Below are 25,705 nucleotides of genomic sequence, written 5' to 3' on the forward strand. Positions count from 1 at the left end.
GAGACAGCCCTTTCCATTGGACGCTCATGTCTGACCTCATGCTGTTTCCAATCTATATGGATGCTTTTGGAAAGCCCCAGGACACAGTGGCCAGGGTCCATATTGGCCAAGTCACCATGTCCTTCTATACCAAGCTGCAGAACAAGGACCATGTGAATGAGGCCTTACACAGGGGCATGTTCAAGTTCCCTGGCCACCAGAAAATTCACATCTCCAAGAAGAAGGCTTTACTGAGTTTAATGCGGATGAATTTGAAGGTATGGAGGCTGAAAAGCGGCTTATCCCAGATTACTGTGGAATCAAATACATCCATAATCGTGGCCCCCTGGACAAATAGCAGTCCCTTCACTCATGAGAGCCTCAGGCTGACCCCTCCTTACTCACATCCACCAGTAATTCCTATTTCCTGTCCCCCAAAAGATAGTTAAAGATGGGGAAGGAGCCGAAACCGGTTTGGCTCAGTGGATAGAGCGTCGGCCTGCGGACTGAAAGGTCCTGGGTTCAATTCCAGTCAAGGGCATGTACCTGGGTTGCGGGCACATCCCCAGTAGGAGATGTGCAGGAGGCAGCTGATCGATGTTTCTCTCTCATCGATGTTTCTAACTCTCGTAAAAAATCAATAAAATATATTAAAAAAAAAAGATGGGGAGGGAGAGGATGTGTCTTTAAAGGTGTAGGAGGGTGATCTTTGTGGTGATGGAATAGTTCTATATCTTGTTGAGGTGGTAGTTACAACAATATACATGGGATAAAACCATGTAGAACAATATGCACACATTATACCAATGTGAAATCTCTGGGTTTGACATTGTCTTATAACTCTGGGTTTGACATTGTCTTATAATTAAGATTTAACCATTGGGGGAAACTGGGTTAAGGACACATAAGATCTCTCTGTACATGTTTACAACTTCCTGTTCTTCAGTTATTTACTTATATAAAAACTATGGGTGGTGTTCATCACGACCATCAGAATTGCAACCAAGCAGAAGAAAGTCAGTCCTGCAGGGGTTTTCTTGGCAACGGCTGCGCCCTCCCCCGAGCTGTTTTCCGGAGCTGTTTCCGGCAAGGGCGTGGTTTGAGGGAGAGGGATAGAGAGCCAGAAATATCGATGAGAGAGGAACATCGATCAGCTGCCTCCTGCACACTCCCCACTGGGGATGTGCCCTCAACCAAGGTACATGCCCTTGACCGGAGTCAGACCTGGGACCCTTGAGTCTGCAGGCCGACGCTCTATCCGCTGAGCCAAACCGGCTAGGGCTCACTTGAACTTTAATATCTCTTTATATACACCCCAGCAAATTGTAGATATTATCTCCATTTAACAGATACGACTCAAGAGGCTTCTATTTATTTTTTCTGAAGTCAGGATGCACCTCTTAGGATCAAGAAAATATGGTAAATTGCCCGAGGTTAAGTTACTGGTGAAGGACTACAGTGGGATTTAAATCTGCCTGTCTTAGTCCAAAGCCTACATCCTTCCTACTGCCTTAAACTGCCTCTTTCAAAGTATTTGTTGCCAGGAACCAATTCCAGCATGTCATAATTTCAAGAGTTTCATCAAAAGGTTGATTAAAATTGGGGACTCAACAGGGTTGAGTCACGCATGTAGTCACCTGTTGGGAATGGCTAAAGGCATTTCCCCAAACCTGAATAGGAAACTGATTGTGGCTGCCTGACAGTTAAAGGGCATCTTAATCTACATCTTATTGCCTCCTACTGGCCAAATCCCTGAACAGCTGTGGGCTAATTCCCCCAAACTGACAATGCTTCTGTACCCTTTGAAACCTTACCCTTTGAAGTGTATTATCTCCACCTTGCCTTAGGACAAATTGTGTTAATAAAAGCAAGGGTCCAAGACAAGGAGGGAGTCTTCAGTTCCTTTAGCTGAAGGTCCTCTGACCCCCAATGCCTTACAAAATTATATCTCGTCTCCGGACTCTTTATTAGTCTCTGGATTCCTATGTCATCTATGCACAACGCCTTTTCCAGATTCCTGAACCCTTCTTGATGCTGGGACAAGAACCCCGGCAATTTGTGTCTTGGAAATGTATGAAAGTAGAGCTTGATTTCAGAGGAGAGGGAAGAGTTTGTGCATTTATAATTCATTTGTTTTATTTATTCATTTAACAATAATTTATGTGCTAAAAATATAATGATACAAAAATGAGAATAATGTTAAATAAGAAATTAGAGACACAGTCCATTTAAAGTTGTTTATAATTTAGTGGGAGGGACAGGGAAATAAAAATAGTGATTATAATATATCTTATAAAATACTAAGATAAAACTAAAAGGCTTTATGGAAGCATGGAGAGGAGAAGCATTTACTCTCTCCTGGTGCAGTGGATGGTTAGCGAGCATCTATAGTGTGCTCTAGTCGCTCAGAAATGCGCCCCTATAGAAATCATGAACAAAGACAAAAAGTTACATAGAATAGAGAAATTGAAGTTCATCTGTTTATTTACCCCACAACATATAGTTTAAAAAAATACTAATAATGAAAATAAAAATAGGGGGAACTAAACGGTGAAAGTGTGAGATGAAAATAGCAGACAGGTTCATTGCACGGACTTCTGTAGTAGTTGCTCCAGATTGGCTTTACACTTCTAAGAGGCAAAGGCAAAACGGAAATTGCCTTTGTGGACTGTAAATAATTCATGTCCACAGAATAGGAACAAACCAGGTATCCATAAGAACTTCATGTTTTCCTGAGGATTCTCATAAAAAAGGGTTCAGTGACAGTATATAACATTTTCAATAACTTCCTTAATACAGGTTTTTAAATGAGTTTAGTGAGATTGTTTCCTGAGTGTGTCTGAAGCTTAGGTCTGTATAGGGGATGGTGGATAGGCCAGACAGGTCAGTAGGGCTGTATCACAAATGGCATTCTTTCATCTTATTCATTCTCAAGCACCCCAGGTAACAGGAGTTACCTCAAATTTTCATTTTCAAAGAATTTTTAGCTGTGTATAGGAAAAGGCCAAAGGAGAAGACAGTAGGACGTATTGCTAAAAATTCAGGCCAGTGTGATAAGACTTAGCTAAGGAGATATGTGCATTTGCAGTTTCTTTTTTTTTTAATTATTATTTTTCACATTTTTTTTATTTCCTGGATTTGATCATTCAAACTCTTTACCTCTAAATCTGACAAGTTAGTATGCACTTTACAAAATGCCAAAGAGAGCCCGGCTGGTGTGGCTCAGTGATTGAGGGTCGACCTATTAACCAGGAGGTCACAGTTCGATTCCCAGTAGGGTACATGCCTCAGTTGTAGGCTCGATTTTATGGTCCTTCTAGGTATGTATTGAGTATAATAAAGTCATTGTAGTATAGTTAAATATAACTCATAATGTTTAGGATACTTTTTTATATAGTGACGAATTATAGATAAAGTTTATGTTTTTAAAGAAAACTGTTGATTTTCATGGATTGGAAAGAACTATCTCTATAGTTATTTGAAAAGTTCAAGGTCAGAGCAAGAATAATGTTAGAACTAAGAATTAGATGAGGGGATTTAGCAATTTTAGATGCTCCTTAAAGACCAAGACTTTTTTCATTTGTCATCTCACACATTCCAGAGTATACTGAAACAGTGCCTTGAATATGTTGGTGTTCAATAAATATTGTTAAATATACAACAAGAGTCAAATATTATGGGAAAGGATCTTTGTGCCACTACTTTATCTCATAGATATGTCTTTTGTGGCACTTCACATATTGTATTTGTATTTTCTCAAGTAAACAGTAAGTTCTCCGAGGGCAGGTACCTAACCTAGCTTTGTATATTTGGAATTTAACATAGCTCCCAACATATAATCATTGTCCACTGGGTCTAACATATGTATTTTCCCCTTTAAAGGCATTTGGACACCTTCGTGATAGAAAGGCCGTTTTCTTCATCCCTTCTTGATGGTTTGATAGTGGGCTGGGAAGGAAAGCTGTGGTCCTCCGTATTAATCAGCAAATACTTGATTGATCTGGTATTTAGCTTAGTCAAGTAAGTTATTGATATGTTCAAAGGTCTTTTCTAAAGAATTAGCATATTTTTTAATAAATAGAAATTTAATTATAAAGAATGCCTATTGATTATATTAATTACTATAATTAAAAATTTTTTTTTTCATTTTTTTTTGTTTTTTCTTTTTCCCCCTCCATAACTCCCCTCCTCCCAGTTCCCGCCCCACCCTCTGCCCTCACTCCCCACCCACTGTCCTCATCCATAGGTGCACGATTTTTGTCCAGTCTCTTCCCGCATCTCCCACACCCCTTTCCCCCCCGAAGAATAGTCAGTCCATTCCCTTCCTATGTCCCTGATTCTATTATAATCAACAGTTCATTCTGTTCATCAGATTATTTATTCACTTGATTCTTAGATTCACTTGTTGATAGATGCATATTTCTTGTTCATAATTTGTATCTTTACCTTTTTCTTCCTCTTCCTCTTCTTAAAGGATACCTTTCAGCATTTCATATAATCCTGGTTTGGTGGTGATGAACTCCTTTAGCTTTTCCTTATCTGTGAAGCTCTTTATCTGACCTTCAATTCTGAACGATAGCTTTGCTGGATAAAGTAATCTTGGTTGTAGGTTCTTGGTATTCATCACTTTGAATATTTCTTGCCACTCCCTTCTGGCCTGCAAAGTTTCTGTTGAGAAATCAGCTGACAGTCGTATGGGTATTCCCTTGTAGGTAACTGAGTTTCTTTCTCTTGCTGTTTTTAAGATTCTCTCTTTATCTTTTGCTCTTGGCATTTTAATTATGATGTGTCTTGGTGTGGTCCTCTTTGGATTCCTTTTGTTTGGGGTTCTCCGCGCTTCTTGGACCTGTAAGTCCATTTCTTTCATCAGGTGGGGGAAGTTTTCTGTCATTATTTCTTCAAATAGGTTTTCAATATCTTGCTCTCTCTCATCTTCTGGCACCCCTATAATTCTGATGTTGGTACGCTTGAAGCTGTCCCAGAGGCTCCTTACACTATCCTCGCATTTTTGGATTCTTTTTTCATTTTGCTTTTCCGGTTGGGTGTTTTTTGCTTCCTCGCATTTCAAATCATTGACTTGATTCTTGCGCTCCTCTGGTCTGCTGTCGGGAGTCTGTATAATATTCGTTATTTCAGTCCGTGTATGCTTAATTTCTAGTTGGTTCCCCAATATAAGATCGAGGGTCTCATTAGTTTTCTTGTAGATCTCATTAAGTTTATCGGCGGCTTCTAAACAGTTCTTGAGAGACCTTAAAAGTGTGGTTCTGAACTCTATATCTTCCATTGACAATTTTGTCCTGTTTCTTTGTCTCCGCATTTTGTTATGCTTCCTTGGTGCACCCCCTAGTGGTCTTTGTGCGCAGTCTTATAGTTAATACCAGGGAGGGTTTGACCTCCAGGCCAAGTGGCTATGGGAATCAGCTGTGTCAGCAGTGAGAGAACTTCTGTCCTCTAGAGAGGTGCTAATCTGGCGTTTGCCTGAGGCTATCCGGCAAATGCCTGTGTGCAGGGCTTGGGCGGGGCGGGTCGCGCAGGATCAACAGGGTGGGCCGGAGAGAGCAGTTATGGCAGCTCTCAGTCCTGTCCCCAGGGGCTCTGCCTCTCTGAGTCCCAGCACCCGCTGCAAAGCTCGGAGAGAAAGCTGCACTCGCTCTTACCGAAGCCAGGCAGTCCCGCTTCTCCCGTTTGAGTCTGGGCCCCTAAAGACTCGCCTGTATCTGGAGCTCAGAGTCTGCGACTCCCTCCCAATTGAAAACGCCAACCGCGCCCTCCGCCGCCAGCCCGCTCCGCGCACTCCGCACCTCAGAATTTGACTTCAGCACTGCGCCTCCTCTGAGTGTCCGTATGCGTTTCTCTTTCCTCCTAGTTGTAGGACTTCCACTCAGCCAGCGTTCCTGTGGTTCTGGGTGATGTCCCTTCCGTTTTTTGGTTTCACTTTTGAAGTAGTTGTTCAAGGCAGCAAACTCCGGAGTTAACCTATGCCGCCATCTTGGTTCTCCTCTAATTACTATAATTAAATAATTTTAAGACTGTGGTTTCTTTTTGCAGATATAAATATTTGGCAATTTTTCTAATAGTTTGGTTAAAAATCAGTAGTAATTAAGTTCTTTTTTATTAAACTGTAAATTATCTTGAAAGATATAGATCTTAACCTTTTGATTTTTATTTGTACTAGAGGCCTGGTGAACGAAATTCCTACACTCAGGGCTGGGGGGTCCCTCAGCCTGGCCTGCGCCCTCTCACAGACCAGGATCCCTCAGGGGATGTCCAACTGACAGCTTAGATATCCTTAGTGCTGCCACGGAGGCCGGAGAGGCTCCCACTACCGCCGCTGTGCTCGCCAACCATGAGTCTGGTTTCTGGCTGAGCAGCGCTCTCCCTGTGGGAGTGCACTGACCACCAGGGGACAGCTCCTGAGTTGAGCATCTGCCCCCTGGTGGTCAGTGTGAATCATAGCGACCAGTTGTTCCACTGTTTGGTTGATTTGTGTATTAGCCTTTTATTATATAGGATATTTTTTTCAGATAAGGAAAATATTCACATGGCACAAAATTCATAAAGTAAAGAAAGATACATAGTTAGGTCTCCTTGACAGGGAAGCAAATCTACCTTTCTGATTCCAGCCATCTAGTTGTTCTCAGAGGGAAGCCAAGGACATATTTTAATGTGATTATTTTCTTTCTAATTATACAGATTGAAGATCTCAAGCAGACAAATCATGCCTTGAAAGAATATGTTAGAAACCTCGTGAATAGTAAGGAGGTGGTAAGCAATCAAATAGACAATTTAACCAGCCACAATGAGCACCTTTGCAAAGAATTGATTAAAGTTGACCAATTAGCGGAGCAATTAGAAAGACAGAAAAACTTTGTGGTGGATACTGCCGACAAGGAACTTGAAGAAGCCAAGGTATTAGACTTACCACTGATAGTTTAAAAAAAAAAAAAAAATTGATGTATAATTGACATAGGGCATTATATTAATTTCAGGTGTACAACATAATGATTCTATATATATATATATATATGTATATATATATATATATAGTGAAATGACTACAATAATTCTAGTTAACATCTGACTATTGATCAATATTTTAATTCTACTTTAAATATCATGTAATTATCAAATGCAAAGGAAAAAGTGACATTGTCATTTATATCATTTGAAAGTTTTTTAGACTTGACATTATATTTAAATTTCTATTCTATGAATTAAATTGTTTTGTATCTTACATTTTTTCTTTTAAAATTTTTGTTAAGAAAATTTCCTAAGATGTGTAATGGTAAAAACTTCAAGCAATAATAATGTTCTGTATGTCAAACATTTCTCCTCCTCCCAAGTCCTTCTCTCTACACAGTTAGCTACAAACAAGATGTATGTGTCCCCATTCTTTTTTTCTGTTTGTATCACATCCACTATATATTTCACACTTTAGAAAAAATTTTTTTAACCAAAGTTTAAAATTTATTTGTAGTCATAGTTGTCAATATTTTGATTGTTTTATTTTAGAGGTTTCCTCTTCCTTTTAAAAATCTGAATAGACTTTATTTGTTAGAGCAGTTTTAAATTCATAGCAAAACTGCCCAGCAGGTGTGGTCCAGTGGTTGAGCATCAACCTATGAACCAGGAGGTTATGTATGGTTCGATTCCCGGTCAAGGCACATGCCCAGGGCACATGCCTGGGTTGTGGGCTCAAACCCCAGTTTGGGGCATGGAAGAGGCAGCTGATCAATGATTGTCTCATCATTGATGTTTCTATTTCTCTTTCCCTCTCCCTTCCTGTCTGAAATCAATAAAAATATAGTTTTTAAAAATAAATAAATTCATACTTAGCAGATGGTGTAGAGATTCCCATATACTCCCTGCCCTCACACATGCATAGCCTCCACCATCATTAACATCCCCTATCAGAGTGGTGCATTTGTTACAATGGATGAACCTACATTGACACGTCATTTTTGCATAGTTTACATTTAGGTTCACTCTTGGTGTTGACCATTCTGTGGGTTTGGACAAATGTAAAATGACATTTATCCACCATTATACTATCAAAAAGAGTAGTGTCACTGCCCTGAAATCCTGAAATCCTTGGCTTCATGTTGACTCTGGTTTGGAAAGGCCTTGTCACTTAAAGAACTACAAGAATATTTTCTAAAGTTTTCTTTTAATACTTTTAAATAACTTTTTAAAAAAGTTATAATCCTTGGGAATTCTTTTGTTCTAGTATGAGGTAGGGTCAACTAGTGCTTTCTTTAGTCACTGACTTGAAGTGCCATTTTAGCAGCTGCTAAATTCACAAATGTGTGTGGACACAGCTCTGAGCTGGTTGGTCTCATTGATTCATTTGCTGTTTCTGTGCCACTGCCACATTATTCTAATTGCTGTAGCTACTTGACATGTTGGTAACATCTTTCTTGATTGAGATTTAGTACTCTGCCATGAAATTTAGAAACTGGGATTTTCAACACTATTATAAAATGACATTTTTGTTTCACATTGCTACTGATGGTTTACAAGCAAAACGCAGAGTGGATTTGAAAGCTGAAAAGCAACCTATTGAATTCTTAAATATCGTGTGAATGTGCTTGACTTGATTTTATTAGTCACCAAATTAGTAAACTGTGTCTGTAATAACATAGTTTCCCAAAGCTAAGTGTTGTTACATGTTATTTCTTTTTTTAAAAAAATTTTTATTGATTTCAGAGAGAGGAAAGGAGAGGGAGAGAGAGAGAAACATCAATGATGAGAGAATCATTGATGGGCTGCCTTCTGCACATCCCCTACTGGGAGTCAAGCCCGCAACCTGGGCATGTGCCCTTGACAAGAATTGAACCTGGGACCTTTCAGTCCACAGACCGACACTCTATCCACTGAGCCAAACTGGCTAGGGCAGCCGTGGGCAAACTACGGCCTGCGGGCCGGATCCGGCCTGTTTGAAATGAATAAAACTAAAAAAAAAAAAAAAGACCGTACCCTTTTATGTAATGATGTTTACTTTGAATTTATATTAGTTCACACAAACACTCCATCCATGCTTTTGTTCCGGCCCTCCGGTCCAGTTTAAGAACCCATTGTGACCCTCGAGTCAAAAAGTTTGCCCACCCCTGGGCTAGGGCCATGTTATTTCTTAAACATCCTTCTAATGTACTCTTGGTAGCATATTATATACTCCTGTCGGTAGCGTATGATAAAGCACTTAATTAAATGATTAGGCTGAAAACGTGTGTTATCGAAGGCATTATTTGTTACAGTAATTTGAAATATAACAGCCCAGTTAATGAACTCTAGGATGGTATTTGTTTATATGCAGTTACCGCAGTTATTTAGAAAGGATAAGGAAATCTAAATGAGTAAAAAGTCTATTTAAATTGTGATGTTTATTCCTTTAATGTAATAACACAATCTTCTTTACCAATGCTTCCTTGAGGAGGTTCTTAGCACAGCTAATTTAGAGAGTAGATAAGGGTGATATGATTTTAATTTGTTAATTATTTATCTTGTCATGGATGCTACTAAAGTATTTGAAGGACATTTAAAAACAGCTTGAATATTTTAAACATTTTTCAATAAATTCTTTTGTTTACATTGTTACTTTAAGAATATTATTCTTTACTTACATTTTAATGGTAAGTTGCGTTTAGACTCAATTATATAAATTACAAAATTAGAAAATGCTGGATTTATGTTTTATTATACCTTCTCTGCTTTTTCTTCAAATTAAGAATTGACTGCACTCTTTCCCAGACTCAGGGCAGTCTAGTTGGCCAAAATCCCATGAAGAGAGGGCCCAGTTTAAAAGTCATCAGTTTTAAAATGTTTTAGGATCTGCATTCTAGAGAGAGTGACTACTCTGTCAGGGTAAATGCTCTGCTATCAAAGGAGAGTTTCAGGAATGGAAAATGTCAAAAATAAAAGAACTAGGATTTACCTTAAACTCACAGGTGGAAATTCTGCCTGGCTCACAAAGGAGTGTTTCTTGGAAATACATATCCATATATAAGGTGGAACGTTTGGTATATTTGAGAATTGGAAAACTATTCGGGGTAAAGGTGACTAGCAGTCTTAGAGCAGAGATAGCATTGCTGATGCAGGGAAAACATTGGAAAGTTGAAAAAGGGAGAGAGAGATGGATATAGGTCCTTCGGGTTGGTAGAATGCCCTGACCTGAAGTCATCAACCTCAGTAGGCGAGAGTTACAGGTACACGGGGAAATAGAAGATGCATGACCAATGTTGGGGAACTGAATGCTAGTGCATGTTGTCCTCCTCACATCACTGGGCGTGCAGTTCAGGTACCCTGTTACTGGGAGAGGTTCCTTGTCTGACTTGTGGGATGAGGTTTGAAATGAGAGTTTCTAATTTGAGAACTAAGAATATTTGGGTTCTTATACTCCTTGACATTATGCTCTGGATATGTGGAGGTAGAATCTGATGTTTAAGCTACTGTTTGCTTATGTGGAATTGAGAAAGATGGTATTATATTTATTTACTCGGAAGAGATTACTTTTAGTCATTTTTTAAAGGTCAGCTTTTTAAAGAGGAACTTCTTCCATCATTTATTCCATAAAAATGTTTTGAGTATTAAGCATTGTATTATCTATTGCTATCATACAAATTACCCCTAAACCTTAATGGCCTTAAGTGACAAACATTTATATCTTGCAGTCAAATGCAGCTTAGCTGAGTGGTTCTGGTTCATGGTTTCTTAGGAATTGTCATTAAAATGATGGTTTGGCCGCAGTCATTGATTGTCCTGGAAGATTTGCTTTTACGATGCCTTACTCAGATGGCCATTGGCTTTTGGCAGGAAGCCTCAGTTGCTCACCAGGTGGACCTCTCCCTCGGGTCATTTGATATAGTCTTTATAGCAGCTGGCTTGTCTCCAAGCCTGTGATCCAAGAGAAACAGCAAGGAGGAATCGGTAATGCCTGTGGTGACCCACAAGCTGTGCACCAGCACTCCCGCCACGTCCTGTTCATTAGACGTGTGTCACTAGGTGTAGCCCACACTTAAGGGGAGGACAGGTAAGCTCCATTTTTTGAAGGAAGGAATATTAGAGTTTGTGGACATTTGAAAACCACCACAACTATATGCCTCCTTTTATCTTCTCATTTTGAGTTGTTTGTCATTAATTAATGTCTTAATAAGGTGTGTCCCAGATAATTGAACACAACATTTTGAAACATGAAGAAACAAAGTTGCAGTTTCACCTTTACCAGTTTCTTGATAGAATTTATATTTTAAATTCACAAAGGGGTCATTATTAGACTGTATCTCTGGTAGCTTCTGTCATTATTTTTACCTTTGTATGTGATTCAGTCAATGAAAAATATTTCAAAACCTACCATGTGGAAGGCAAAGGTAAAGCTTATTTAAGTTTTAGGTAACTGCTTTTTTTTCAGTGCCCCTACACACACACACACACAGCTCCCTCTTTTCTCTGCTTGCTTTATTTTTCTCTGTACCACTTTCCTACTACTTTATCCCTCCCTCCCTCAGCTCCAGCCACACTAGTCTCCTTACTATTCCTTAGAATTTAGCTGACATCTTTTGTCTTTAGGTCCTTTGCTATAAGGCTGTATCTTCTGCCTGGAGTGTTTTCCCAGATTTTTATAAGATTGACTTGCTCCCTCCTTTAAGTCTTTGCTGAAAGGGCTCCTTTCATTGAGGACTTCCCTGATCACCTGTTTAAAAAATTCCAAGCGGTTCCTTCATAGACATCCCAATATCTTTAACTCTGCTCTTTTTTTCTATATAATTTATAGGTTTATTTTTTATTGTCTACTCAGCTGGAATGTAAGATCCTTCAAGAAGACCCTTCAACATTTCTTGTAATACTAGTTTGGTGGTGATGAACACCTTTAGCTTTTTCTTGTCTGTGAGGCTCTTTATTTGACCTTCAATTCTAATAGACAGCTTTGATGGGTAGAGTAGTCTTGGTTGTAGGTTCTTGCTTTTCATCACTTTGAATATTTCTTGCCACTCTCCTCTAGCTGAAAAGTTTCTGATGAGAAATCAGCTGACAGTTGTATAGGTGCTCCTTTGTCAGTAACTGCTTTTTTTCCTGTTTTTAAGATTATTTTTTTTGTCTTTAACTTTTGGCATTTTAACTATGATGTGTCTTGGTGCGGGCCTCTTTGGATTCATCTTGTTTGGGACTTTCTTCACTTCCTGGACTTGTAAGTCTGTTTCTTTCACCAGGTAGAGGAAGTTTTCTGTCATTATTTTTTCAAATAGTTTTTCAGTATCTTGCTCTCTCTATTCTCCTTCTGGCACCTCTATAATGCAAATGTTGGTACACTTGAAGTTGTCCTAGAGGTTCCCTACACTATCTTCATATTTTTGGATTCTTTTTTCTTTTTGCTGTTCTGATTGCGTGTTTATTGCATCCTCATATTCCAAATTGCTGATTGGATTCTTGGTATCCTCTATTCTGCTATTGATTCCCTGTAAATTATTCTTCATTTCAAAATGTGAGTGTATCCTTCATTTCTGGAAGGTCCTTTTTTATGTAGTTGATGTTTTCACTAAGTTCCTTGAAGTTCTCATTAATTTCCTTGAGCATCCTTATAACCATTGTTTTGAATTCTGTATCTGGTAGTTTGCTTTCCTCCATCTCATTTAGTACTTTTTCTGAAGATTCCTTCTATTCTTTCATTTGTGACATGTTTCTTTGTCTCCGCATTTTGGCTGCTTCCCTGTGTTTGTTTCTGTGTATTAGGTAGAGCTACTGTGTTTCCTGTAATTGGTAGAGTGGCCTTGTATAGTAGGTGTCCTATAGGGCCCAGTGGTTCACCTTCCATCAGTCACCTGAGCTGGGTACTCTAGGTGTGCCCTTTGTGGGCTGTGTGCACTTTCTTATTGTAGCTGAGCCTTGATTGCTATTGCCATCACTGGGAGGGATTGACCCCCACACCAATTGGCTGTGAATGCCAGCTGAGACTATAGCTAAAGAGCTGCTGTGCAAGAGATGCCTCTATGGAGCAGGGCTTGCTCCAGTGCATCTTTGGTGCTCACCAAGTCTGCTCCTTGAGTGTGCTGCTTGTGGATGTGATAGGGTTGTAATCTGAGGTGGTCTGAAGCTGATCACCAGGTGCACTGGCTCTGAGGCCTCCTGGAAGGTTCAAAGTCAGCTGCTTCCTATGCCTTGTTTGGTGCCACCCAGCATAAGCTACAGAGTGATCTGCAGATGGCTGCTATGTGTGTCAGACTTGGAGATATCCAGGAGAGGCCAAGCTGTGAACCTTGGAATGCTGCTGCTAGTGTGGGGTCTAGGGGCACTTAACTAAATAAATAGGGCATAGGGCCACTTCTTGAGTGGTGTAGAGGATGCTGAGGGCAACTGCTGCTTGTTTGAGTGATTTTAGAAAAGACTGAAGCCTGAGTCAGGCCAGGCAATTCATATGGAAAAGCCCCTGCAAACAGCTTACGCGGGGCAGGGCCTTAGGATAGCACCAAGGTGGAGTGAACAGTATGGGCCAAGTTGATGAAGACACAGATATGGCTCCTGCCTATCAGCTCTGTGGTCTCAGCCATGGAACAGTGACCTCTGCTAGCACTTTTTCTGGGAGAAAATTGCCCCCCAGTTCTTGCCCTGATGCCAGATAATTTAGTTTCTCCCTGTCTGTCCTTGGATCCTTTCAAGCTGCTGCCCCAGTGCTGGAGCTCAGAGAGAGTGGGTCCGAGTAAATCTGTGTGCAGGCCCTGTAAGAGGAGCTGCCTGGGACTTTAGTAGTCTCTGTGTCACCAGCCTTCTGGTTTTTACAGCCCAAAGATGCAGGGACTTCTCTTCCCGGCACTGGCACCCTGGAATGAGGGGTCTGGTGCGGGGCTGGTACCCTTTACTTCTCATGGGGGTAGGGAGAGCTCCACAGCCAAGTTATCCCTCCCAGTGTTTCACTGCCACTCCTGGATGTTGGACCAGCTGTTCTGTGCCTCCACCCCTCCTATTGATTTCAATGTGGCTTCTTCTTTTTTTTTAAAAAAAAAAAATTAGTTCTACTTTTATTACTAGAGAGAGCTGTGCTTTATTTATGTATTTATGTATTTATTTATTTTTAAACATTTTTATTGACTTCGGAGAGGGAGAGGGTGAAGGAAAGGGAGAAGGAGAGAGAGAAATATCAATGATGAGAGAGAATCATTGATCGGCTGCCTTCTGCATGCCCCCTTCTGGGGATCAAGCCCACAACCCTGGCATATGCCCTTGACTGAAATTGAACCCCAGGACACTTCAGTCCGCAGGCTGATGCTCTATCCACTGAGCCAAACCAGCCAAACCAATGTGGTTTCTTTAATTCTCTAGTTGTAGGGCTTTTGTTCAGCCAGATTCCAGGTGGTTCTGAATGATGATTGTTCTGTGGTTTAGTTTTAATTTTGATGTGGTTATAGGAGGAGGCGAATACCATGTGTACCTACACTGCCCTATTGACCCTCCTATTCTCTATTTTTTTTGAATGACATACTCACTATCGGACATATATTTTACCTAATATCTTTTGTTTTTCTATTTTCAACCAGAATGTCAGCTCTGTGAGGGCAGAAATCTTAGAAAAGTACTTTGGTCAAAAGAATAAATGAGGTGCAATAACCCCAGAATATATTTAAAATGTAGTACATTTTAAAATATAGTACATTTTAGGCCCTAGCCAGTTTGGCTCAGTGAATAGAGTGTCAGACTAGGTTTGATTCCAGTCAAAGGCATGTACCTCAGTTGCAGGCTCCTCCCTGACCTGGGCCAAGGTCCGGGCTCGTGCAGGAGGCAAACAATTGATGTGTTTCTCTTACATCGATATTTCTTTCTGTCTTTCCCTCTCTCTTTCACTCTCTCTAAAAGTCATTGGAAAAATATCCTCGAGTGAGAATTAAAAAATAAAATAGAGTACATTGTATTTTATTAGTATATATATTTTTTGGTACTAAATTACTTTATTTGAAGGAATGGTACAAATGAAAGACATGAGTGGATGATTTGGTACAAGTTATGGGAAAGGTAAAGTAACTCCAACATACACATATTGCTTTGGTGACCAGGGAAGTTACCCCCGTGGCTGTGGGAAGCAGCCAAGGCTTAGCTCTCATCACTATCTCCCAGGTGTGCTTGTCAAAGAGATACTCTGCCATGTCAGTTTCAGGGGCCCCCACCTGCACAAGTTGGTTACCTGGTCACTCAGTTCTTTGATGGATTTCACCTGCTCATTCAGGTAGTGAGTCTCAATGAAGTCACACAATTGAGGGTCATTTTTGTCAGTGGTCAGTTTGTGCAAGTCCAGTAGTGACTGATTCACATTTTGTAATACACACTCCATTGCATTCAACCCATTCTCCCTGTTGTCACGGTCAGGGTTTTTGATGTTTTAAAGGAAGATTCAGCCACCTCATTGGTTCTGCAAAAAATAGAGAGAAATTTATTAAACTAACTTGCCAACTTTTAGCAGAGAGCTTTACAGCTTTGCATAAAAACATAGTGACTGGCCTTTAGGAACATACAATTTAGTTGTATACTAAATATATAACTATGGGGAACTATACTATGAGACTGGATGTGTTTGATATCATAAATCTGATAAAGAAAGGTTTTTGTGGGTTGGATTGAACTAAACTATTAAAAGAGTTCAGAGGAAAAGATAATCACTTCTGACCATGGTGATTTGGAAAAATTTAAAAAATCCTAGTCATTCTTTTATTTCTTCCACATTATTATCTTCAGGATTATAATTAGTATTAACATTTTTTCTAGTTTGTTGGGATTAATTTATAAAGTATAATCAGTGTTTTATATAAGAGGAACTGTTATATATCATCCTAGGTTCTTTTATCAGCAAAGGTAGGTACACATAAAGTGGTAGAATATAGTTTCTTTTGTAAAATATTCACTGTCTGCATGTTTTTATTTTTAAGTGGCTTGCTTTTTATATTCTCTTTTTCCAGTTAAATCAGTTTACATATTTAAAATCCAAATAATTTTTTTCTGGCTTTATTTTCAGATAGAACTCATTTGCCAACAAAATACTATAGTAGTATTGGAAGATACAATAAAAAGACTTAAATCTGTAAGTACATTTTTCTTAAAAATATATTCAGGAGTAATTTTTATTCTGTTAGCATAATAAAACTACAAAAAATTGTACATATGTTCTGACTCATGATTTTGTGAATAATAAAAAATGTTTGTGTTCTACAATAAGCCCTCTCCTTGGTGCACAGGGTACTCCCATGTGTAAGAGCAATGCTGTTCTTGCTCCATTTCATCGTTACTCCTTGCTCTCCTAGAGAGAACTTTTGGTTAATTTTATTAATGCCCTTTGCTGTTAATTGACTTAAAATGATAACTGTAAGTAATTTAATTCTCAACATGTAAGATACATTTGTCTACATATTTACTTTAATTCTTCTTAGTAAGAAATATCTGTAAGTCAAATTTTGTTGTTCAATTCTAATATGTCTTTTAATTTAACAATGTGAAAAAAAACAGCTCTGTTTAGACATGTTAATGTTACTATTTAAAATAATTTGGAAGACCTTCTCTGTAAGTATATTTGTCATTTCCTCCCAATATAGCATTGGTAAAATAAATGTTGTAAAAGAAATGTTTCTAAATATGCTAAAGTGAATGGGAATGCACTTTAAAGTTCTTATAAGTATAGAATATCCATCATTCCTTTAATTTATTCATTCCTTGGACAGTTATTGAGCAAAACTATACAAGTTTTTCTAAGCAAATTAATTTTACTTTTAGGATTTATAACTATATCTTTGGATATTTCTGGCCTCTCTGAAATTTCTTTACCTTATTTCCTTCAAAATTATTGGGTAAATGTAGGGGCACTTTTAGTTAAATAAAAATGTAGAACATTCAGAAATGCTGGAAAGGAATGATATCTAACTACTTTTTTAAGTATGATTTTTAAAAGTTATTTTTAAAATACCACATTTATTATTTTTAAGGATCCTGTGTGTGTTCACCTTCATGTAGAAAATGATGCTATAGTTTAGCTTGAAATAATGGCCTAATTTTTTTCTCCCTGGCAAGATAATTTTAGAGACTGAAAAAGCACAAAATAAATCTCCTTCCAGACTCGATTCCTTTATCAAGACCTTAGAAGCAGACAAAGATCACTACAAGAGTGAAGCTCAGAACCTGAGAAAAATGATCAGAAATAGTTCTAAAAGTCCAAGACGCCTGTCCCCTACTTCCCGGGTAAGTGTTGGAAAGTGAGAAATATTTTGGAGTTTGTTGCTCAAGCACTGACTTTTATTCTTTGATTTACCTAATCTGGTTGATTGGCATGAATTGGTATATCAAAGAGGTTGGGGGACAGAGATCTGTTTGTTGGACAGTGGACCACTGAAATTGGTTCTTTAGCCTTAGCATTAGTCCTGGTTGGGAGGTAATCAGACAAATGTGGAACAATTTTGGAGGAAGCTGTTTAAAAACGAGGTGATTTTTAAAATTTATTTTCATAATTTCCTTTCATTATATCATCACGGTTGCTTAAGTAGAGACTATGAATGGCCATTATGCAAAGAAGAGCTTCACATTTCTTATCCAATAATTGTAGGCTACACACTGTGATGTCGAGCTTTTGAAGACCACACGAGACCGTGAAGAACTTAAGTGCATGCTGGAAAAATATGAGCGTCATTTGGCAGAAATTCAGGGTAATGTCAAGGTTCTTACATCTGAGAGAGACAAGACCTTTCTTCTTTATGAACAGGTAAACTTGTTTACAAGAAAACAAAATATGTAAGTAATAACAGTTAACTCTAGAGATATGTAATTCTTTAGGTATGCTTAAATCTGCCAATCAAATTAATTTAACTACCAGTTAGGAATTACCTTTGTTCTTAAGATATTTTTAATGAAATTAATATATTTCCCATACAGTATTTGTGTACACACACACGTATGTTATCCCCATACCTGTAAAAGATCATATAAATGCACAGAAATAGTCTGGGTACTTTTTTGTTTTTTGTTGTTTTTTTAAAATAAGAAATGAGGAAAATGTTCAATGGGAGGATTGAGTTCAAGGTAAAAATATTTGAATTTGGAGATTAAAAATAGTAACATATCATTTTGATGTATTATCACTTTAGAAACTTCCATAGAATTTGTTTAATTTCAGAGAGTAAAATCAGTTTATAGTTTATCTCTATTTTTTGCTTAAAATTAATAGCTTTATAACCAAATAGTTTCTCTATTCCACAAATATAACCCCATACATTACCAACATAATTTATTTTAAAAATATTAAATTTAATTAAGAATTACAGCAACTTTATGCTACTCTAAGAGAAAGAAATGATAAGATAGAGACACTGTTAGTTTGGTTTTTTGAAGTTTTGAAGTTCACCTTAGTGGGTTTTATTGTAATTTGAAGTGAAACTTTATCACCTGTTTTTATTTTTTTATTATTTTTTTAATATATTTTTTATTGATTAAGATATTACATATGTGTCCTTATCCCCACGTTACCCCCTACCCCTCCCTCCACCCCCCCCCCCCCGCTCATGCCCTCACCCCACCATTGTCCGTGTCCATTGGTTAGGCCTATATGCTTGCATATAAGTCCTTTGGTTGATCTTTCCCCCTTACCCCCTTCCTCCCCTACTTTCCCTCCAAGGCCCAACAGTCCAATCAATGCCTCTCCGTCTCTGGATCAGTCCTTGTTCATCAGTTTATGTTGTTCATTATATTCCACAAATGAGTGAGATCATGTGGTATTTATTCTTCTCTGACTGGCTTATTTCACTTAGAATAATGCTCTCCAGTTCCATCCATGTTGTGGCAAATGGTAAGAGCTCCTTTTTCTCCTTCCTCTTCTTAAAGAATACCTTTCAGCATTTCATATAATACTGGTTTGGTGGTGATGAACTCCTTTAGCTTTTCCTTATCTGTGAAGCTCTTTATCTGACCTTCTATTCTGAATGATAGCTTTGCTAGATAAAGTAATCTTGGTTGTAGGTTCTTGCTATTCATCACTTTAAATATTTCTTGCCACTCTCTTCTGGCCTGCATGGTTTCTGTTGAGAAATCAGCTGACAGTCGTATGGGTAATCCCTTGTAGGTAACTGACTTTCTTTCTCTTGCTGCTTTTAAGATTCTCTCTTTGTCTTTTGCTCTTGGCATTTTAATGATGATGTGTCTTGGTGTGGTCCTCTTTGGATTCCTTTTGTTTGGGGTTCTCTGTGCTTCCTGGACTTGTAAGTCTATTTCTTTCACCAGGTAGGGGAAGTTTTCTGTCATTATTTCTTCAAATAGGTTTTCAATATCTTGCCCTCTCTCTTCTTCTGATACCCCTATAATTTTGATGTTGGTACGCTTGAAGTTGTCCCAGAGGCTCCTTACACTATCTTCATATTTTCGGATTCTTTTTTCTGGTTGGGTATTTTTTGTTTCTTCGTATTTCAAATCTTTGACTTGATTCTTGGGATCCTCTTGTCTGCTGTTGGATCTCTGTATATTATTATTTCAGTCAGTATATGCTTAATTTCTAGTTGGTCTTTTTTCATATTCTCCAGGGTCTCACCAAATTTATCGGCGGTTTCCATAAAATTCTTGAAAAACCTTATAAACGTGGTTTTGAACTCTATATCCAGTCCTTTGCTTTCCTCCATTTCTGTCATTTGTGACCTGTTTCTTTGTCTCCGCATTGTCCACGCTTCCCTGTGTTGGTAGAGTGGTTTTGTGTGCTAGGTGTCCTGTAGGGCCCAGTGGCTCAGCCTTCCCAGTTACCTGAGGTGGACACTCTTGGTGCACCCCCTTGTGGGCTTTGTGCACAGTCTTGTTGTAGTTATGCCTTGATTGTTGTAGGATCACTGGGAGGAATTGACCTCCAGGCCAGTTGGCAGTGAGAATCAGCTGTGTCTGCAGTGGGAGAACTTCCGTGCTGAAGACACCCTTCTGGGGCAAGACTTGCTTCAGTGGGGCTTTGGTGCTCACTGAATCTGCCCCCCTGAGTGTGTCCCTTATGGATCTGAGGAGTTGTAATCTGTATGGTCCCCCTCTGACCACTGGGTACACTGGCTCTTGGAGGTTACCCAGCAGGAGCTACGAAGAGAACTGCAGATTCTCCTTCCTTTTTTGTAGTTTGGAGGTGCCCAGATGAGGCCAAGCTGTGAAGCAATGCAAGCTGCTGTGGGGCCTTGGGCCTTCTCTTGGAAGTTCTGGGTCTGTTGGCCCAGCTGCGACTTGTTAGGTAATTTTCAGGTTGCAAAGGGCCAGGGCATTCATATGCAAAAGCCTCTGCCACAGCCTGGGTCGGGCGGGGTCTCAGGGAATCAAAGGGTGAAACAAGCAGCTATGGCTGATCCTCAGCCCTGCCCTAAGAGGCCCCTCATCTCAGTGTCCCTAGGTAATCGCTGCAAGCACCTCTGAGGGAAAGCCGCCCTCAAGTTCCAAGTTCTGCCTGCTGCCAGACAGTCCAGCTTCTCCCTGTATGAGTCCTGGGTCCCCAGAGACTTCCAGGAACCGGAGTTCAGAGCAGTCGGGAGCTTGTGACTCCCTCCCGATTCACAAAGACAGCTGCATCCTCAGGTGCCAGCCCCTTTCCGCGTGCTCGAGCCTCCGTACCTCTGCACTTTACTTCCGCAGCTCCTCTGAGTCTCAGTGTGCTTTTCTCTTTCCTTCTAGTTGTAGAATTTCCACTCAGCCAGCCATCCTGTAGTTCTGGATTATGTCTGTTTTGTCTTTTCATTGTATTTTTGAAGTTGTGGGAGGCAGCAATTTCCGGTGTTTACCTATGCTGCCATCTTGGTTTCTCTATCATCTGTTTTTAAATAACTACAGTGACTTTGTATACCATGATTATGTGGCCTGTTTGTTTTATTTTATATATGGCAAGGCAGGACTAATTAGGTTAACTGCTTTGCCCGAGAATAGCAGGAATCAGTCCAGATTTTCTGACTCCTATTTGAGCCTGCTCTTTTCCATTTAATTAAGATTCTTATAGATGAATTGGCTGAGGGGGAAATAGATGTATATGGATATATATCTTAATATCCTATATAATAAAAGAGAAACATGAAGATTAGCCGTCCCTCTGCTACACTCAAGCTATGCCCACCAGCCATGCCCACCAGCCGATTTGAGTGACTATGCAAATTATCCAACAAAGATGGCGGTTAATTTGCATATGCAGGTGTTAAGCACCCCAGGAGGCGATGGCAGCCTGGTGGCTGTGGCTACAAGCTCCCGGGGCTTTTGCCGGCCCCAGGAAGTGAGGCTGTAGCCACGCCCACAGGGTCCCAGGACTTTTGCAGGTCAGGGAGGCGAGGCCGCCCGCACCTAGCCACGCCCGTGGACTTCCAGGACCTTACTGGTGGAGAGTGGGTGGACATGGCAGAGCAAAAGACCACTGGACATAGAGCAAAGCGAGAGAGAGGGCGGCTTGGAGGGCGCGGCTCCCTCTGTCACCCCAGCTTCCTCATCACAGCTGTGAAAACTGACAGCAGGGAGGAGGAAGTCCCACCCTCACAGAATCAGCCAGAATCAGCCATTGATCAGACAGCTCTCAGTGGCCTGATAGCCAGGACTCTCATTCACCTGCATCTCAGACCTTGACAGTAGAGAGGTGGGACTATGTCTAAAGAACAACTGTTGATACAACATAGCTCTGCAGCCGAAAGATGCCAGCGTTATCGACAAAAAGTGTCTGCAGAGCAGCGTGCATCTGATCTTGAAAGAAGGCGGTGCCTGTGACAGGATGTATCTGAACACCAGCTACTGGAAAAACGTCGCTCTGATGCCGAAAAACACTGGCGTTATCGACAGAAAATGTCTAAAGACCAACGTGCCTTTGAAGTTGAAAGAAGGCGGTGGCGACGACAGAATATGTCGAGAGAACAGTCATCTATAAGTACTACCAATACCAGTAGGAACTGCCTTCTCAGCGAAAATGGAGTACATGAGGATGCAATTCTCAAACATAGTTGTGGTGGAATGACTGTTCGATGTGAATTTTGCCTATCACTCAATTTCTCGGATGAAAAACCATCCGATGGGAAATTTACTTGATGTTGTAGCAAAGGGAAAAATCTGTCCAAATGATTTACATTTTCCAGATTACCCGTCATATTTAAAACGATTAATGACAAATGAAGATTCTGACAGTAAACATTTCATGGAAAATATTCGTTCCATAAATAGTTCTTTTGCTTTTGCTTCCATGGGTACAGATATTGCATTGCCATCAGTATATGAACCATACTGTTTTAGAATACACCGACAAGTTTATCACCATACTGGAACTTTACATCCTTCAGATGGTGTTTCTCGGAAGTTTGCTCAACTCTATATTTTGGATATAGCCGAAGCTACAAGTAAAAGATTAGCAATGCCAGAAAACCAGGGCTGCTCAGAAAGACTCATGATCAATATCAACAACCTCATGCATGAAATAAGTGAATTAACAAAGTCATATAAGATGCTACATGAGGTAGAAAAGAAAGCCCAATCTGAAGCAGCAGCAAAAGGTATTGCTCCCACAGAGGTAACAATGGCGATTAAATATGAGCGTAACAGTGACCCGGGTAGATATAATTCTCCCCATGTAACCAAGGTTGCTGTCATATTCAGAAACGAAGATGGAGAACCTCCTTTTGAAAGGGACTTGCTCATTCATTGTAAACCAGATCCCAATAATCCAAATGCCACTAAAATGAAACAAATCAATATCCTGCTTCCTACATTAGATGCAATGACATATCCTATTCTTTTTCCACATGGTGAAAAAGGCTGGGGAACAGATATTGCATTAAGACTCAGAGACAACAGTGTAATCGACAATAATACTAGACAAAATGTAAGACACGAGTCGCATAAATGCAGTATTATGGATTTCATCTCTCTGTGCAGGGCACGTTTAATCCTATTTTAAATCCAGGAAAATTAACTCAATAGTTTATCGGGTATTCATATTAAAAAATGGAGTCCAATCGGATAAATTTCATCAAAGCAAATCAATCTAAGTTGAGAGTTGAAAAATATAGTGGTTTGATGGATTATCTCAAATCTAGATCTGAAAATGACAATGTGCCGATTGGTAAAGTGATAATACTCCCATCATCTTTTGAGGGTAGTCCCAGAAAAAAAGTAGCAGTGATATAGCAATTGTAATGAAGGATGCTATGGCAATTGTAACGAAGTATGGCAAGCCGAATTTATTCAAAACCATGACATGCAACCTCAAATGGGCAGATACTGCAAACAATTTACAATGCTGGCAAAAAGTTGAAAACATTCCTGACTTGGTAGCCAGACTTTTTAATATTAAGCTGAATGCTCTTTTAAATGATATCTGTAAATTCCATTTATTTGGCAAAGTAATAGCTAAAACTCATATCATTGAATTTCAGAAATGCAGACTGCCTCACGCTCACATATTATTGATATTAGATAGTCAGTCCAAATTACATTCCTCTAATTAAGTCCCTTTCAGTGTGCATGAATTTCGTGCACCGGACTACTAGTATAAAATAAATGCCCAGAGTATATAGTATACTATAGAATCCTTTGGGTTAAATCACAATACTCTTTTCCTTCACTCTAATCTCAATCTTGTTAATTTCTTCTTCTCAGCAGTATCTTAATAAGATTTTAGTATACTTAAAATTTAAAACATTATATTAGCTTTTTAATGGGTGCTACATGATATTCTCTTCTATAGTAGCTTTCTTGTTTTTAGTTTGGACAGTTTAAATAGCAGCTACCACTTCTAAGTGTGGGGGGTGATTTCTGGGCTTTGATTAGAATTCCCTGGTGTCTGAAGTGTGTGTGGGGTGACTACTGGGCTTTGATTAGAATTCCCTGGTCTCTGTGTCTGTATCATGAAACCTGAGTCAGTGTACATACACGTGATTACAGAGCCAGGACTGCTAAAGGGCTGAAAAGTCCTTTAATGAGACGTCTGTGTGCATGAGTGTAAGATGTGAGATTATTTTACAGAAGCCTCTGCCTTGAAAATCCTACACTTGTTTACATATAGTATAAGTCAGTGATTTTCAAAATTTTGCCTATTCCTTTTCTTCAGACAGTTTTATATTGAGATTTCAAGTGTAAATTGGTTAATGAGAAGCTGCTGTGATCTATCCAATTGCCTCATTAAGCCACGGAGTCCCATGGAACATAGTTTAAAAACATTCACAGACACGTTTTCTGTGTTTGCAATCTTGTTGGGGAGATAAGGTATAGTGTCTGTATTGGTGGCTATTGTTTGTTATTTTAGCAGAAGTAGTGGGTATTTTTCTTTCTGGTGATCAAGGAAATCTTTACAAGACTATGTAGAGTTTGAGCCCTGAGGGCTGTATTAATGGGGTTTCTATAATCTTGAAAGGGATAAGAAGGAACATTTAGATTAAAGAAATGATGATAAAGGCAGGAAAATCACAGGCAAGTGATTCAGTCAAAGACTAGCATCAAAGGTATGTGACAGTGGAGGACAGGGGAGCTGACACTTGTGAGGTAGATTGAATTAGAGCAGCAATCTGCAAACATTTCTGAGAAGGCCCAGGTAATAAATATCTTGGGCTCTGCAGGCCATGATCTCAGTCATAGCTACTCAGATGTTTTTGTGGTTTGAAAGCATCCACAGATGATATACAAATGAATATATTTGCTCTGTTACAATATAACTTTATTTATGGACACTGAAATTTCATATTATTTTATCTGTTATGATATATTTTTCTTCTTTTGATTTCTTTAAACCAATGATTCTCAACCTTCCTAATGCCGCGACCCTTTAATACAGTTCCTCATGTTGTGGTGACCCCAATTTCATTGTTACAAATTGAACATAATTAAAGCATAGTGATTAATCACAAAAACAATATGTAATTATATATGTGTTTTCCGATGGTCTTAGGTGACCCCTGTGAAAGGGTCGTTCGACCCCCAAAGGGGTCGCGACCCACAGGTTGAGAACCGCTGCTTTAAACCATTTAAAAATGTAAAAACATTATCAGCTTATATAGATCTACAAAAAAACAGGAGGTTCACTGGATTGGGACTATGAGCCAGTGTAGTTTACCAGCTTCTGGACTATATAGTGGAGCCTGTACACAGGGCATTACAAGGAGTTTATACTTTGCTTTAAAAGCAATGGGTAGTTTTGTTTTAAAGCAGAAGAAATATGACAAGTGCTGGCGAGGATGCGGAGAAAAAGGAACTCTCATGCTCTGCTGGTGGAAATGCAGACTGATGCAGCCACTGTGGAGAACAGTATAGAGTTTCTTCAAAAAACTGAAAAGGGAACTCCCATTTGACACAGTGATCCCACTTCTAGGAATATATCTCAAGAAACTAGGAACACCAATTAGGAAGGATATATGCACCCCTATGTTCATAGCAGCACTATTTACCATAGCTAAATTGGAAACAGCCTAAGTGCCCATCAACAGATGAGTGGATTAAAAAACTGTGGTACATCTACACAATGGAATACTGTGCTGCTGTAAAAAGGAAGGAATTCTTACCATTTGCAACAGCATGGATGGACCTGGAGAGCATTATGCTAAGTGAAATAAGTCAGTCAGAGAAAGATAAATAGCACATGATCATACCCATTTATGGAATATAATGAACAACATAAACTGATGAACAAAAACAGACCCAGAGACAGAGAAGCCTCGATCAGACCATAAAACCTCAGAGGGAAGGTAGGGGAGGGTGGGGGTAAGGGGGAGAGATCAACCAAAGGACTTGTATGCATGCATATAAGCCT

The 25,705-nt window shown here is 39.4% G+C and overlaps 1 protein-coding gene across 2 annotated transcripts in view; it reads left to right on the forward strand.

Annotated features, from left to right (window-relative positions):
• LOC308525815 (testis-specific gene 10 protein-like) overlaps positions 1-25,705 on the forward strand; it is a 124,854-nt gene that overhangs the window by 18,351 nt on the left and 80,798 nt on the right. The window contains exons 2-5 of one of the 2 annotated variants that reach the window (XM_081100662.1): positions 6,673-6,888; positions 15,968-16,033; positions 17,058-17,181; positions 17,543-17,698. In XM_081100662.1, the coding sequence (XP_080956788.1) occupies positions 17,131-17,181; positions 17,543-17,698 (207 nt within the window). In that variant the 5' untranslated portion in view covers positions 6,673-6,888; positions 15,968-16,033; positions 17,058-17,130. Of the gene's footprint in view, positions 1-6,672; positions 6,889-15,967; positions 16,034-17,013; positions 17,182-17,542; positions 17,699-25,705 lie in introns of both variants that reach the window. The other variant, XM_081100661.1, reaches the window with a different exon arrangement.

The sequence above is a fragment of the Myotis nattereri genome (assembly GCF_964212035.1).
Source record: "Myotis nattereri genome assembly, chromosome: 10".
In the NCBI taxonomy this organism is placed as follows: Eukaryota; Metazoa; Chordata; class Mammalia; order Chiroptera; family Vespertilionidae; genus Myotis; species Myotis nattereri.